This window comes from Lissotriton helveticus, chromosome 10 (genome assembly GCF_964261635.1).
Source record: "Lissotriton helveticus chromosome 10, aLisHel1.1, whole genome shotgun sequence".
Taxonomy (NCBI): Eukaryota; Metazoa; Chordata; class Amphibia; order Caudata; family Salamandridae; genus Lissotriton; species Lissotriton helveticus.
The window spans coordinates 437956365-437974553 of record NC_136071.1 but is presented as its reverse complement, the minus strand read 5'-3'; the positions used below and the strand labels follow the sequence as shown (position 1 = coordinate 437974553).

At 39.1% G+C, this 18189-nt stretch overlaps 1 protein-coding gene across 2 annotated transcripts in view; it reads right to left on the bottom strand.

Moving 5' to 3' along the window:
• Nucleotides 1-18189, bottom strand: part of LOC144784260 (mitochondrial Rho GTPase 2-like) — a 1917079-nt gene that overhangs the window by 1830719 nt on the left and 68171 nt on the right. For both annotated transcript variants that reach the window (XM_078662926.1, XM_078662927.1), the window contains exon 4: nucleotides 17665-17803. In XM_078662926.1, coding sequence (XP_078519052.1) covers nucleotides 17665-17803 — 139 coding nt within the window. The remainder of the gene's footprint in view (nucleotides 1-17664; nucleotides 17804-18189) is intronic.

The window sequence follows — 18189 nt, the reverse complement described above, 5'->3', positions numbered from 1 at the left end:
CTACCTCCCCATTATAAAAAAATTGGTAGAATATTTGGAACTCTGCCAACCTCTATTTCTCTTAGTTCGCTCCCGGAGCGCTACCCGGTACGCGTACCGGAAGCTAACCAAAAAAAATATTTTTTTTAAAAAAGAACAGTAAGTATAAGGTAAGCAAACAGACAGTTATGTGAAAAGAAAGACAGCTGTAGGGAGTAAACAAGAGATACTGTTACCTACAATCCACTGCTGATGATGTCACATATTACATCATGCATGACATGGTCAGTAACATCAACAGCAGTGGATTGCGGGTAACAGTAACCTTAGTTTAATCCCTATAGCTGTCTTTCTTTTAACATAACTGTCTGTTTCCTTCCCTCATACTTACTGTTCTTTTTTTTAAAAAAAAATTTTGATCAGTCATAAACAGTGACATTAATAGAAACAGAGAGAGTGAACAAGAGTGAAGAACTATGGTCCTCTTCAGCCACCCTCAGAAAACCAAGGGGGTCAAGATACATCTACCGTGCCCCCTTCTACCCATTCTGAACATTATTTGCCCTCCATCTTGTATCTTGATTCGACCAAAACACAAAATGGTGGACTCCCGTAACGCTACAGGTTTGCGAACCGGGCCACTTCCCGGGAAGCGGTCCAAAAAAAAAGGTGGGAAAGTAATTCACAGACACTAAGAGTAATAGAGACGGAGTGAGTGAACAAGACTGAGGAACTATGAGAACAGAGGGACTGAGAAAAAGAGTGGAAGGAGTTGAGTAAGTAAGAAATAGAGAAAGGAATGAGAAAAGTAGCAAAGGCAGGAAACTGAGGGTTAAAGAAGTGAAGCAGTGGATCTAATAGTAGGTGAATGTGATAGAAATGTAACGAAAAGAGTACAACTATTTACCTTATAATTGCCGTTAAATTAATCACTTTTTATTTTTATACTTTCAATCTGTGAAAGAGAGAACCAACATTTGAAAAATATTAAAACATGTATTTAAAAATTACAAAAGACAAGGGAAAAGATTGAAGGACAAATAGTTTTTCAACAACTTTGACACTGACAGAAGCTTCTGCTTCTCCAGGTCCCCTACACAGTCCTAAAGATATACATTTTAAACTAATAGTATCTTGATGCAGATGAAGTGAGGCCTATCTTAAAACATGGTGCATCTTTTGCATTGCTCTTGTTTCAGAAAAGTGTCGCTTCAGGATGCCAATAACATGTCTCCTATCCAGAGATTTGTTTGAGGTGAGGCCTACTCAGAGTTCAAGATGAGATTTACACTTGTTGAAGTGTACAGAGGAGATAATATCTGTGAAAGTCTACCAATGAAGTGAGTCATGTCCACTGCACTCTTCAACAAAGTAGAAACCTCCTATGTTTCCCTGGACAGACCTAAACTTGATCTGCACAATGTGATTCATAATGATAGGAAACACAGGTGATGTAATTGAAATATGTGCAATTTATTTTGCTCATTTCACAATCACATCACTTGTGTTTCCTTTGCTTAGGTATCTCATTGTGCAGATGTAGTTCAGCATATGAAAGAATACGTAGAAGTGCAGCACTGCATGCAACAACTTTGACACTTACAGAAGCCTCACCTTCTCCATGCCTCCTACACAGTTCTACATATACATCATAAATGCAAACAGTACAGAATTAATTATACATGTTAAATGGTTTATATTTGCTGTTCTCAGAATGTATCAAAATTCACTAAAAACAGTGACTTGAAGGTATTCATCATGTAACAGCGGGGAAAAAAAAACACAATCAAAATGATTGTGTTTAAAAAACCCATACAACATCAGAAATCAAAATTCAGAACTCCTTAAAGTTAACTTACTTTCCATGACGTCTAAGGATGTCCTATGAACAGCTTACACTCTTTTGTGCTGTTATTACTTTCAGCCCGACACTTTCTGAAAGAAAACCTCCATCGTTTTTAAAAACACGTTACATGCAATAAATGACTTCTTGCTCTCTACCACTATTTTCCACAAGGCCAAATCTAGTCAGAGCCATTTATAACTCTTGGATTTCTTGTAAGCCAATCCCATCATTTGGCATTTCCGCAACTTTCAGAATTAAAATATTGAAGATCATTTTCACAATCCTGGAATAGTAATATCTTCCCCTTCTTGCTCAGTCATGTTCTACATTTCCTATGACACTGATACTGCTTATTATGAAGCAGACTTACACTACCTCTATGACTACTACAATTATTTAATTCTCTACATCACTTTTAATCACAAAGCAATGTAAAACAGTAGACAGCGTTGCAGACTTACATTCCCTCTACTCCATGTTTTGATTGGCTGCTTCAATTAGCTTATAAAAAGAAACAGTTTTTCTGAACTCATTCAAAGTGCACATATATCTCCATGATGTCCAGTCCTATGATTAGAAGTTATGTCTCTGAACTACACTTATCCTCAAGGCCAAATTGTGTAGGAGTCATTAGAACTTCTTGAAATTCCACAGAGCACATCCCGAGATTATTTCCCTAAAATTTTGGTTTTAAAAACACCAGGTAAGAGTTTTTAAGGTCATACGGCAATTTTTTTTTGAAAATTAAAACAGAATCATTGCAGAATGACCAGCCATTTCTAGACTTTAAATAAGCTGTGTAATGTCCTGATGTTATTGAAGGGCCGTCATGATATATAATTGCTGTAGTTACAAAAGTCCTTCCTGATATTGACAACTGCGAAGCTACAACATTTTTTATTAAAGTTGTCAATTTTGTTCCATCAGGCCTACATCGTTGGAACATTAAAATGACGTACTGGCCATATGTTCGTATAAATAATGTGGACATCATTTCAGATTTACATTGGCTACACTCCATGTTGTGATTAGCAGCTTTTACTAGCTTATTAAAGGAGACTGATTTACTGTCTGGCAAAGTTAAATATATAAATCTTTCTGAGTCTACACTAGTAGTACTTGATACCATACAGTTCTCGCAGTCATGCTGCCATTGATAAGAAAGCCCAAACAGCTGATCTACATCTACACCTTCAGCATGTAATACATCAAGCATATACATTAAAAACTCCTGACAATCTTGCTGAATATTTTGAGAGAATTGTGTTTGGCCTGAACATCTGTCTAACAGATTTCGAATTTCAGACACACTTTCTATGTTTCTTCTATCAGTGGTACATTTCTCTAACACAGAATTTAACAAACTGCAAAATCTTTGATCAGAATTGACCACAATCTCTTCTTTTACATTTTTTAGAGAAAACAAAACATTAATTACTACATTAGCATAGCAGTTGACACCAGAACTGTTTTCAAACTGAAAACCAACAACATCTTCAACAGAATCCTTTTTGTTTCTGCTTGTAATTTCAGGTTCATCGACTTTTCGTCTTTTTGCTACAACCTCCCCAGTATTGTTCTCATTTCTTCGTTTCCGGCCTACCACACGTTTCTCAAACAAAGTAAACTGAGGCAAATGTGGCGCATACTCTCTTCTTAACCTATTGTATTCCTTAACACAATCTAGATCTGCACAAATGTTTGTGACATCACACTCAATCAAGTACAATCCCGATAAAGTTCTAACTCGTGACAATGCCACATATGCCATACCCTCCTTGAACACAGAACTGCCAATATTCACCAATGCACTGTCTACACTTAAACCTTGCGATTTATGGATTGTCACCGCATATGCCAAGCAAACAGGAAACTGCTTACGGCGAACATATAAGTCTTTTACAAGCAAAAATCTAGCAGAACAACGACCAATTAGCTGTACTTCCTCAATGCCATCAAATTTAATTTTTAAAAATTCAATTCCATCTCTATTTCTGTATTTTACAAAATCAACAACATTACCCATTGATCCATTTACCAGACCTCTTTCAACATGTAAATTCCTTCTTAAAATTATACGGCAGTTCAAGCACACATTCAGAGTCTTTTCAAAACCTGCAGTTTTAGATATACTCTTCTCTAATAAATCCAATTTTGTTTTCAGATTCTCAGACAAAATAATTGTTGATCCCATATGCTCTACTCTATCAATAGCTTCCAGTTTCACAATCTCTTGCTTTTCTAAATGCAACATTTTGTTGTTAAATTTGGCACATTCTGCAAGAGTTGGCATCAAACATATTCCAGATTTCTTATCAGTAATTTTCTGAAAAATATTCTCAGGCACAACATCTTGTTCTGGATATAAATTTGACAGTAATCGTGCATGTAAAACTTCTTTCCCATGCTCGGTCACTTTTCCAATTCTAACATCTTGTAGAATAGTCTTGTAAACTTCATCCTTCGCCTGACGCATATTTTCATGCAGTTCAGCATAATTGAAGTTTAACCATATATTGACGTTGCCAATGCTGCCTAGGCACTTCCTGGTATCTTCATGCGTGAGCATTTTGAACACAGGTTGCCCTTTCACTGGTGTCAGCTGCAGAAGATCTCCGAAAACAATGATGTGTTTGCCACCAAATAACACATCATACTCTGTTTTGAGAACTTCTTGCATCCTCAAATGCACAAAGGCAAGCATGACATTGGAAACCATGCTTACTTCGTCAATGATAAGAAGTTTCATTTTCCTCAAGATTCTTGAAACTTCAAAACAAGCATCTCCAGATAGCTTGTGATATTGTAATTTGTTGTCATGCTCCACTGGCAGCATCAGTAAACAATGTAAAGTAATCCCTTTAATGTTATGTGCTGCCAGTCCAGTTGGAGCAGTGACAACACAAGACAGCGATGACTCTGTCCTTTCCTGCAAATAGCATGAAATTGCTTTAATGAGGAAACTTTTTCCAGTTCCCGCTTCTCCACTCACGTACAGTCGGACAGGCTTCAACGACGTACATGAGCACTCTTTCTTGTCATGACTTAATCCATGATCAATTTGCATGGTAACTTCGTCATATATTTTCCTCTGCTCAACGTTGAGTTGCCTTTCCAACTCTTCTAACTTAACCGCATCCTCTTGAGCATGTGCCATGGCTCTTTCCACTTCATTCATAGCAGTGGCAGCTTCATTTTCGATAACAGGTCCTCCTAGTGGATCCTGACTCAATGAAGCAGAACTCTGACTGTCCTGAGAACTGTCTCTGGCAATCTCGGCTGCAATCGTTGCTTCCTGCTCAATTTCCGCATTCAACATTTCTACATATTTGGGAAAAGCAGGACATTCTATGGTCTCCTTGGCGGCATTGAAAGAGTCTTCGTAACAGAGAAAATCTCCAAGCAGTTCCTCTTCTGCACGCCAAGGCTTGAAAAGTTGCAAAAGTGCTAAATAGAAAAACTCCTTTTTTTCAGGAGATTCGCCACTCAATTTTCGATGGTTTACCAAGTGGCATTTTCTTTGCTTGACCAGACATCCCTCACTTCCTATTACAGCATACACTCCTTTCTCAGTATCTTCTTTGATGTTCCTCTTGAATATGTAATTTTGCAGAACCTCATACAGACAAACATTCTCGAGGTGACTGCTTCGATTTGGATAATATGTATCCAACATGTTTGTCTTCAAAATGTCGGTACTGTTTGGCTCCTTTTCCGCCAAATACTCAATTTCCCGCACAGGTTTGAGAACTCGATTACGCGTTGCTGCAAGACCAAGACTCGCCCAAACGATACTCCTGGACTTGGCATAGAGACTTGCTGAAGACAACCGGTCAGAACATTCGTACGCTCCGATTTCTCGATGCGACAACATCTTCAGACTGAAACTGTACAACTTCTTGCTGAGGCTCTTTTCATGGGAAATGTCCTCCCACATATCCTTCAATTCTGTCTTCTCTTTTTTGGTGATGTAAGACGTCACATACCGAGCCACAGCCATACAGTTATCAGCCACAAACTGTATATCCATGTTAGCATTCCACATGGACAAAATCACCGGGTTGTAGTCGTTGATGTACTTGGACTCTTCGTTCCTCTTCAAATTGTAAGTGTTTTTAGGTGATTTCTTCATGACATTGTGTCGCAGCGAAGACATCAAACTGTTTACTCTTCCTTTAGAAATCACCGGTCGTGGAAAGCCGAAACGACATTTGGTGTAGAACTTGTCCTTGTTTCGGAATTTATGACGGCAGTACTTTCCACATCGATGGCTTTGGAAACGCAGAACTTTTTCTCTTAGGCTTTTCTTCTCCTTTGCGTTTGGAACAGCACACGTAGAATACTGTTGGATGAAACTCATCACTGAGTCTTCTGGATCCGTTCCAAATTTAGGTGCATCCTTGATCCACAGCAACATATGTATATGAGGAGCACCTCTTGCTTGGTACTCCTTTCTCCAGAAGAAATCCAACACCTCTCCAAGAGGTGGATTCTTCTTATTCATGATGAAAGACATCATAGCTTCAAATCTATGATTAAAGTACCTACATACATTGACTGGATCCAAAGAGCACAGTTCTCCGGGTGTCTTGAATTCGATGTTATCTACGTTAGCATTTGCCTCTCGTAGAAATTCAAGTAAGTCTTCCCAGCCATACTCGGCACAGCTCAGAGTGAGGAACCATGTGGGAGTACCTAAGTTCCTCAGCATACATTTTAAATCACCATGACGACGGTACCAGTACTCATTAGTACCACGCTGACACGCCATGAGATTAATCAGGTGAGAATCCAAAATACTGTCTTGGACATTGACTTTATCCATAAAGTCACTTGCCGAGATGTTTTGCATGTGTATACCACTTTTCAAGATGTGGTTCACTGCATATGACAGTCCAGACAGATCGCTTTCAAACAGGAGATGAAACAAATAACGAATGCATTGTCGAAACCTAGCATCTCCTGCATACAATCGCAAAGTCCGGTATTCAGAAGCAGGAATTTGATGAGGTCGCTCATCATATCTTCCTCCCTGACCTGTTGGAAAAAGCTGTGGGAAACACCGAGCTTCCAAACTTTCCTCCCAAACACTAATGGGACTCCCTTTGGCTTGTTCCATTTGAAACAACTCAATAGCATTCCCCATGACTTCCTTGGAATGCAAAGGATGAACACTATAATGTTCATATATTTCTTCACTAGTAGAGGGTTCTACTTTCTCAATTTGACCAGCACACAAATCGCTATCCTCTTCCTCACTTACTTCCTCTTCTGGAACATATACATTCTTATAGTATTTATTATTTTTTTTCAAATACAATGTTGCCTTTTTAACTTTCCTAACATCTACTAAATCTTGCCATATTTTCTTATTCTTTGTCGGAACCCCATTAACTAAGATAACCAGAGGTTCCTCTTCCACTTTTTCTACTCCAATTGTGTTAATGTTTTTCTTGAAATCTAGAGGCAAATAAACAACTCTTCCCTTTAATCCTCTCTGTAAATCTGATGGAGGCAATTTCCCTGTCTTTGGCTCCATTCTTACAATAGCCTGAAAGGGATGGATACTTTGAATCAAAATAGATTCATAAGTATTTAAGTCCTTCAATTCAGAAGGAATCTCAACCAATTCCAGATTATTATGAACTGCTCTAGCAGGCATCTGGTTTTGTTTTAATTTGTTACAACAATAAGTACACACACGTTGATCCAATCCCAAATCAAAACAATTTTCTACCATCAAGTATGTTGCAAAATCCTTCCATTCACTATTATTTTCCCTTTCACTTTTTGCATATAAATCCACTAACTTAGTCTGATTCTTATAATAAGTGCGTCGACAACACACACAAGTGAAATTAGGCCTCTCACTTGATTTCACGTCAAACGTCGCAATTTCCCTCTGGAAATTATCTGTACTGGAAACCTGTACACTATCTTCCACATGACCCTCTACTTCTTGCTCAATTTCAACATTCTCCTCTTTACTTCCAAAGTAACAAAACTCAATTTCTTCACATATATTCTTCACATCTATTTCAGAACCATGCAAAAGAGCAGCGCATAATTGTTTCAGCATAATTGCTGGACTCTTAGCATAATACAACATTCTAACTAATTTCCTCACTTTGTTATGATGCACTGCTAGCATCCTGAAATGATGAAAAACACTCTGGCATACTCTCCTGGAAAGACAAGCCAGTGAATGACCATGCAAACCTGTCACTTCTCTTACTCTGCAAGGATCTAATTCTTGCAACAACATCATTTTCTGCTTCAAACTTTTTTTGTTAAATGACCGTACAAAATCACAAAGCAAATTGATGGAATCCTGTCGCACACTGCAAATACTACTACACTTCCAGGTGTACACAGGACCCTTAGCACGTCTTCCTAAAACCTCATTACCTAACACCTCTTCTGCCTCTGTTGTCACAAGTTTTTCTTTTTCAACTGGACAACCATCTTTCACTTCATAAGCACGACCACTGGTGTCAACTGCATGCACCAAATCATTATCCTGGAAATAACTCTCCTCATTAAAAAAAGCCTCACAGCTTGAACTATGCATCCATTCTCCAGAAAAAACTTCACAAAAATTACTACGATTAACTATTCTCTTCCATCTACTATTTCTTTTGAAATCAAAAATTGCCTTGTTTAGCTTCCTAATTCTATTGATTATCAAAATAAATAACTTACGTTTAATTTCAAATGCCTGATCAATAACTTTCTCAACTTTTTTTTTTCTCTTATAAAAAACTAGTTTCTGTTGACCTTTCTTAATATTTTTTAACAAATTGCCAATTATCCTGTTGCGAAACATTCGTTTACGAATCTCCCTAAACTGTTGTTTCCTTCTACTATCATGCACAGATTTATCTCTTGCTCTAGCAGTAACATTTTTCATTGTCCTTTTCTTTCCATTTGATTTCCTTCTCGTTTTATGGACTGAAACATTTTCTGTAGTAATATTTTTTTTATTACAAATATTTCTTATGAAATATTTAGAGCTCTTACCCGGTGCTTTCTTCGTGGCTTGAGAAATCTTTTTGTTAGAGGACTGCTGCGTTTTTTTTTTCACCTGCTGTCTTTGACGTTTTGCAGCCTTTATCTGTCTTTCTATTGTAGGCATGCTGAAATCTTGAAATGATCTGCAGTTGAATATGTGGAAAAATATAATAAAAAATGTTATTAAACATTATTACCAAACAGTAAATCAGTAACAGTGATCAAAAACTTAACACACTACTTGACATTTTAAATAGAAGATTTTTTAGTCCTTGCAAATTTACAATACAGAAATACCAGAAAAGAAATGACATTTATATTTATGTTACCTATGCTATTTTATATGTGAATCTGATCTAATTTTATGAGCATATTTTAATAATTTATTGAAGACACTACACATAACCTGTTTTTGAAGGTGTCTTTATTTTTAAATTAAACGGTTTACCTTTTTTTAAATTGTTTAACAAGAGTAACATTTTGCAGCTATTATTTAGCCATGTCCAGCGATGCTGAGCAGGTGAAGCCTATGTCTAATTTTTCACTGAACAGGACTCATCTGTTCTTAACCTTGGATAAGCCTCACCGACTTTGTGTCCCCTGCACATACTTAAATGTAAAGGGGCAGATTTATATTAAATGGCACATCCCCAAGCATGCACCAGTTAACGTGCACCACTGCTCTGCCACCCATGGTGTGCCGCATTTATAATCAGATAGGAGAAAGCTGCGTCAAAACCCTGCACCTGCTTGAAGCTGGCATAGGTCTTGACGCAGCATTGTGGAGATGGGGCACCCCTGAGCCTTGCTGGAGCTGCATCGCACTTGTGATACAACTCCAGCAATGCGCCACCTTTACGACACAGATACGTCACGCATCTGTGCCATTTTTGCCCCATGCTGCGCCGCATTGTAAATGCAGCACACCATGGGTGGCGGAACAGCGGCGCAGGATGACTGGCACATCCCTGGTGATGCGCCAGTCATCATAAATCTATCCCTAAGCTTCTTATCTTGTTACAGATGAACCGCCATATGTACCATCAAACTATTTTGCATTTCCAAAATAGCGAATTTTAAGGAATAAATAGCAATTCTTTACCATTCCTAATTTGCAATGAGCAAATTGCTAATTGCAAATTACCCATTCATTTCCATGGGCTAGGAGGCTCATAGGAATGAAGGTGCAATTTGCGATTAGCAATTAGCTCATCGCAAATTAGGAATTTTTTCAAGGGTGCAGAGGTGTCTCAAGAACACCCTGCTGCACCCCTGAAAAAGAAATTTGGGGGCATATGGCGCACATACATGCCCTAAGGGCATGTATTGGCGTCATATGGCACCTTTTGTTTTTTGGAAAAAAAGCTTTTTGAAAAGAATTCGCAAATTACCACAAACTAGAAGTTGGTGGTAGTTTCCAAATCCTTAATGTCATTTTTTACATATTTTTTGTTTGATACATTGCATTTAAGGAATCGCAAAATTTGCAAATCCTTCAGTGCAATCGCAAAATAAGGAATAGCAAATATTGCTATTCCTTATTTTGCATCAAACTTGTTTGATACATACCATTTGTCTAATTAGCATTCGCAAAGGCTGAAATTCACAGAATTTTGGCCTTTGCGAATGCTAATTAGCTTGATACATATGGCCCCAAGTGAGGCCTGTCTTGCGACATGGTGCATCTTTTGCATCACTGCTGCTTGGGTTTTATGTGGTACGTTTTTTTTACACCATGACACATCTGCCTAAATGCATCAATTTGTAATTTTGTCGCCTCATAGCAAATCTTTTGCACCGCCACTGCATCAGAAAAGTGACGCACAGTGGCGCAAAAGAGGCATACACCTATCATAAATCTGTCCCTAGCATTTTAAATGATTAATTCAGGATGACAATAAAGTGTGTCCTATCCAGAGGTTTGTTTAAGGTGAGGCCTACTCAGGATTGCAGATTAAAGTTACGCTTGATGAAGAATACAGAGGAGATAATACATGTAAAGGCCTACCAATGAAGTAAGTAATGTGCACTTTATTGCGCCAGTCATCATAAATGTATCCCTAAGCTTCTTATCTTGTTACAGATGAACCACCATATGTACCATCAAACTATTTTGCATTTCCTAAATAGCAAATTTTAAGGAATAAATAGCAATTCTTTACTATTCCTAATTTGCAATGAGCAAATTGCTAATTGCAAATTACCCATTCATTTCCATGGCCTAGGAGGCTCATAGGAATGAAGGTTGCAATTTGTGATTAGCAATTAGCTCATCACAAAATAGGATTTTTTTCAAGCGTGCAGGGGTATCTCAAGAACACCCTGCTGCACCCCTGAAAAAGAAATTTGGGAGCATATGGCACACCTACATGCCCTAAGGGCATGTATGGGCGTCATATGGGACCTTTTGTTTTTTAGAAAAAAATGCTTTTTGAAAAGAATTCGCAAATTACCACAAACTAGAAGTTGGTGGTAGTTTCCAAATCCTTAATATCATTTTTTACAAATTTTTTGTTTGATACATTGCATTTAAGGAATCGCAAATTTTGAATTATTGACATTTTAAGTCATTTCCACATGTGCAGTGTTTTCAAAAAATGATTTGAAAATCGTTTTTGGGGAAAAGTAATGGTTTGCAAATTTATGACAAGGACATAATGGTGTATGCTTCTCTATAAGGCATTTCAGTGTCTCTGATGTCATTTTTCCCATATTACATTATAAGACCTTTCCCCATGGAGCACATTCCTTGTAAATATGCTCCCACCTGTGCATTGCGAATTTAGATTTTGACTATTTGAGTCACATAGCCATGTTAAAAGTGACCCTAAAAAATTGCAAACGTTTTAAAATAACACATTCATGTGTCTTAAGGACATTTTAAGTCATTTCCCCATGGACAATGTTTTGTAAGTGGCGCAAAAGAGGCATACACCTATCATAAATCTGTCCCTAGCATTTTAAATGATTAATACAGGATAACAATAAGATGTAGCCTATCCAGAGGTTTGTTTAAAGTGAGGCCTACTCAGGATTGCAGATTAAAGTTACGCTTGATGAAGAATACAGAGGAGATAATACATGTAAAGCTCTACCAATGAAGTAACTGATGTCTACTTCATTGAGCCAGTCAGCATAAATGAATCCATAAGCTTCTTATCTTGTTAGACATCAACCGCCATATGTATCATATAACTATTTTGCATTTCCAAAAAAGCGAATTTTAAGGAATAAATAGCGATTCTTTACCATTCCAAATTTGCGATGAGAAAATTGCTAATTGCTATTTCACCCATTCATTTCCATGGGCTAGGAGGCTCATATAAATGAAGGTGCAATTTGCGATTAACAATTTGCTCATCACAAATTAAGAATTTATTCCAAAGGTGCAGGGGTGTCTCAAGAACACCCTGCTGCACCCCTAAAAAAGAAATTTGGGGGCATATGACGCACATAAATTTAAACAACATTCCTTTACCTCAACAACGATTTTCAAATCATAACTTCAAAACACTACACATGAGAAAATTACTTAAATTGTCCTTAAGACACATAAATGCCTTTTTTGATTGGCTTTCCTGCATGGTAGGGTCACTTTTAACATGGCTATGTAACACAAACATTCAAAATCTAAATTTTCCATGCACATGTGGAAGCATATTTACAAGCAATTTGCGCCACAGAGAAATGTCTTACACTAAAATGAGAAAAATAACATCAGGGACAGTCAATTGCCTTATAAAGAACCATACACCATTATGTCCTTTTCATGAATTTAAAAACAATTCCTTTTCCCCAAAAACGATTTCCAAATCATAATTTCAAAACACTGCACATGAGAAAATGACTTAAAATGTCATTAAAACACATGAAAGCGTTTTTTGATTGCCTTTCGAGCATGGTTGGGTCACTTTTAACATGGCTATGTAACACAAACATTCAAAATCAAAATTTTCCATGCACATGTGGAAGCATATTTACAAGCAATTTGCGCCACAGAGAAAGGTCTTACATTAAAATGGGAAAAATAACATCAGGGACAGTCAATTGCCTTATAAAGAAGCATACACCATTATGTCCTTGTCATGAATTTAAAAACAATTCCTTTTCCCCAAAAACGATTTCCAAATCATAATTTCTAAACACTGCACATGGGAAAATGACTTAAAATGTCATTAAAACACATGAAAGCATTTTTTGATTGCCTTTCCACCATGGTTGGGTCACTTTTAACATGGCTATGTAACACAAACATTCAAAATCAAAATTTTCCATACACATGTGAGAGCATATTTACAAGCAATTTGCGCCACATAAATCATAAATTTCTCCTTAAAGCACACTATTCTCTATCTAAATTAAAGAAATATTTTCTCACCTTAGCAAATACTTTTAGTTTGAAAACAGTCTCAGAAACACACCAATTTGTCTTCAGCAGAGCAAAAGGTATGCACTCCAGAGTCTGCAGCTATCAAAAGCACAGAAATGCTGTAATTCTTCACACATATTTCTCATGTCACCCAATCAAAACTCTTCCCTCACTTTTTTTCAAATGAAAACCCATCCCCCCTCTGCCCTTTCTGTCTTTTCTGCATGGCAACCACCTCTTGGAAGACTTCTGGTGTTTGCAAGTTCACAGAACTGTGTTGCAATTGAACTCTGAACTCTCAGAGCACCTGCATATCCAGTGTATTCTTTCATTTAATGATTTTTTATTGACCACTCAAAATACATCTTTCAAAGAACACATCTGTGCACCCTAACTTTCTGTTTTCATCAATCAAAATCCACCAATCACTGTTACTGCTTCATGAACACAGAAACTCCACAGTTTTTTTTTCATTTTACACTCTCATTTTTTCAACTGCCATTTCATTGCCACACTTCATCTGACTGCAGGAGAACCTTCTCTCACCATGTTTTCTGTCTGGATTGTTGGTCATAGTTATATTCACTGGGCTCAAAGGTACGTTGAAAGCAGGAATTTACCTAACCTCAATTTACAAGATGTGGAAATTAAGTGGTTTGGCCACAGAGGATTAAAATGTCACCAATTGATACCATTGGTGAAAACCTTTATGCATTTGCCAAAACCTGACCTGTTAATTGTGCACTGTGGAGGTAATGACTTGGGCACTTTGACTGGTGTAGGTCTGGAAATGCTTTTAAAGGACACCTTTGAGCAATTAATGGCACTTTTTCCTCAGACTGCCTTGGTATATTCAAATATATGCCAAAGACAGAAATGGAGGTGGTCAAACCAATTTTGTCCACAAATTGAGAAGTCGAGGAAGCATGTAAACAAATCTGTTTCAGCTTACATGAGAGACCATGGAATGGGCTCCCTGTACAACAATAACTTGCGTTACTACATGCAAGATATCTACAGAGGAGATGGAGTTCACTTCTCAGATGAGGGCAACAGAGTTTTCACTCTGAATTTAAAAATGTGCATTGGTACCTACTTATAAGTACCTAAATGTACCATAAACCCAAAAGCTCTTCTCAGAGCTACCCTACATCTGATCACTCACAATTATTATTTTACTCTAACTTTTTTCACTAATTTTCAACAAAGTACGCTCCCTGGGCCGCTACCCGGTACGCGTACCGGGAGCTAACCTCGCGAAATTTTATTTTTTTTCGCACATATAAGCCTCCTCAGCCACCCTCAGAAAACCTAGGGGGTCAAGATAACTCTACCGTGCCCCCTTCTACCCATTCTGAACATTATTTGCCCTCCATCTTGTATCTTAATTCGACCGAAACACAAAATGGTGGACTCCCGGAACGCTTAAGGTCCGCGAACCGGGGCGCTCAACGGTTCGCGTACCGAGTCGCTCCCTGGGAAGATAAAGGAAATAAAAAATAATCAACAAAACCAACAATCAATTAACATACAGCATTTGAAAAGTCTATCATTCATTTTTCATTGTAGTACGCTCCCCAGAACGCTTCCCGGTTCGCGGACCGGGCGCTCCCCACGCAAAAAAACAAAAAAATTTTTTTTTTTTTTTTTTGCCCCGTGGGGCCCTTTTAAAGCCTCCACATTAAACCTAGGGGGTCAGCGAGGATCTACTATGCCCCCTTATGGTTATTTTCCCCTTTGTTTTGGCCTCCTCTTGTCTCTCGATCCTACCGAGAGACAAGATGGCGGCCGCTCCGGACTGTTTAGAATGTTGACAGACACCGGAGAGCCAATCAGCTTCGCTACGCGAAGTTCCGTTACGCGTCAGGTACGCGAACCGGGGCGCTGCCTGGTCCGCGCTTACAGATATATATCTTTTTTTAAACGTTAATTTCTCAAAATCCACTGCAGCACATATATTGAGACCTACAAAAGGCACATCGGGCTACCAGTCCCTACAATTTTGCCAAGTTTCGTGTAAATCCATTCAGCCGTTCGGGCTAAAAGTGAGGCTAACCGCCCTATGGAAAACTCAATGTTAAAAACACGTTTTGGGACCCCCCTTTTTTCTCGGCCCCCCCTGGACGAACCCCCCCCAAATTTTCAGGGGCTGCTCAGAAACAAAATGTTCCATTTTCCTGAAACTTTCAGCCAATTCCGTCCACAAACGCCAAAGTTATTAGACATAGAATTTTCAAAAAACCCATAGGGAAAAAATCCTAACTATATATACCTACTGGCGACCGCCAGTAGGTAATATATATATATATATATATATGTCCAAAAAACCCTCCTCCAAAGAAAAAGGCAGAGGCCTCAGTAGGGGAACAAAGTGAAGCTTCTTTATTGCAGATCTAAGGCAGATAGGCGGGCGTATGCATTTCGGCCGTGTGGCCTCTTCAGCGCCCAGCGTGTAACGGGGGGTGAGTTCAAGAGCTGCCAAAGGTTACTGCCCCAGTTAAAACAGTTCTATTAAGCTCCACCATGGAGCGGAGATTAGTATCACCTGCTGTGGCTGTAGGATGGTGGAGCAAACTGCAAGTCCCAACATGCAATAGTTCGGCATAGTCGGCCGCCAAGTTGCGGAAACTGCAGATCCTTCGAGCGGCTCTCTCCCAATGACCCCGCACTGCCCTCTACAACAGCGAAGCTCCTCGTGTCCCCAAACTACACAACCACCGCAGTCAGGTGTAATGTCCACGGGGGCAAGTGCAGCAGTGCGCCAAGCCCAATGCGGAGTTCCGTGACTCCGACACCGCTTCTCTTCTTCCTGCATGGAGTGGTGGGCCTGGTCCTTCCGTTACCACGGAACAAAGGAAAGCTTCTGCCGAGGCAGAAACGGCACCAACGATGACCAGGCCAGCTTGAGTGTAGGGGCCTCTGTAAGCACGCTGCTGGCTCGCGGTGCAAAATGTGTCCAAAAAACCCTCCTCCAAAGAAAAAGGCAGATGCCTCAGTAGGGGAACAAAGTGAAGCTTCTTTATTGCAGATCTAAGGCAGATAGGCGGGCGTATGCATTTCGGCCGTGTGGCCTCTTCAGCGCCCAGCGTGTAATGGGGGGTGAGTTCAAGTGCTGCCAAAGGTTACTGCCCCAGTTATATATATATATTGGTTCAGCAAGATGTTGGAGTTTTTCATTCGGTTCACTGTCCTTACATTGCTAATCACTTTTATCTGCTTCTGTCAATTGATTATCACAGCACATATATTCTACACAAGAATCTTGTTGGTTCAATAAATATTGAAAATGCCCCATTGTGTATTCCTTGTATATTTCTCTAAGAGCAAGAGAGTTTTGAGTGACTGACGGAAAGGCTTCTAGATCTGTTACCACGAGCCCTGAGAGGGGTTCAGGGCTGTCATGTTCTGGGGTCGCCAAAACCATTACACACCTGTCTAGGTTTAGGGGTGCATCTGGTGGCACAGTGGGCTAGCTCATCTCTAGAACGACATATCCTGCGATGGTGCATAGAATCAGTCTGACACCAACCCTACATTTATGTTGCCCAACAAACATGCAGTTCCTTCAGGAAAGTAAGGAGCTACATAACAACTGAGAACCTAAAACTGAAAAATGCAGCATTGTCATCTTTCTACCTTGGATACAGCTATAAAATGAGGTCCAGTAATGATATTATAAGTCAAAGTGACCATTACTTCTTAATTTTGTTTAAACAAAAGATGAATTGCTCAGAATATTACCAATCTGCACAACACCTTTTGTAACATTGGTTTACATGACCCCTAAAACTGAATATGTGTCTCATTAAGATTTGCTTTGATACGTTGGAGCACGTAAAGGTGAGTAGGCACCACAGCATGTTTCCATTAATTTTATTAAATGGATGATGCAATGTTGGCATTTCAGCAAAAATATAATACTATTATGAATGAATTATTTAAACTCAATTACTGAAGTTGACATCGCAAAGTGCTTTTAATAAAACTGACAGAAACATATGATGGTGCCTCCTCAGCACTTTGGAGATTGGTGTTTCTTTGGAGTATACTTAAATTCCGTGCTGGGTCCACGATTGCCTTATCCCCTGGTAAACAAATGAATAGCTATATACAGTTCATAATTGACGTTTGACATTTTTTTCATAATTCATAGAAGCTACCAGTTAGCTTGAGTCCCAGTGTGAGAGGCTTTCAGTGTTGGTCTTCTCTAGGTAAAGACCACAGAGCTACAGCACTCCTTCCTCCATTTTGGCTGGATAGAAATACTCCTGTGTAATTTTCAGTGCCATAAATCCACAAACTACTGGACATGGAAAATGGGGGAGTGCAGCTAAAATATGTCAAGCTACCAGTCGGTCACTGGCTCCAGCAGAAAGGTTTGTCATATGGTTGTCAGCCAGTCACTACACTCACTGCCGATAATGTTGTCCCAACCACAGTTATGGTATTCATCACACACCTTGTCGAGCAGTTTGTGCTGTGCTGTCATAAACTGATCCTTTGACTGCTCCACATAGGAATGGAAACTGCAGCCAAGTGGCTGTTGACTTGAATTCCTTGAAGAGGTTGGAGAAAGAGATCCTGATCACCTGGCTGTCCTGTGGAGAGAATAATAAATATAGCAGGTAAGAAAGAGTCATGGTGAAGGAACATCGTGGAATAAGGGAACTAGGTAATGGTGGTATAAGAAGCATACATATTTTCATAAAAGACATGGTTTTTCACAGCTGTTGACTTGGCATCTCCAAACAACAGGGTCAGAGAGGCTGGCTTTTAAGAAGGGCAGTCATGGGTAAGTGCACTACCAACAATCACTACCATCTATCACTTTCGAGAAACACCCCTCTAATAGCCTTTAGACGATGGTTGAACGGGATGACGTAGGGAAACAGTCCAGCCCGAACTCCCAAGCCAGGTTCTCCCTGGACCGGAAACAAGCATCCTGGGACCGGTTTCAGGGTATCACCCCTCATCAGCCAAGCTG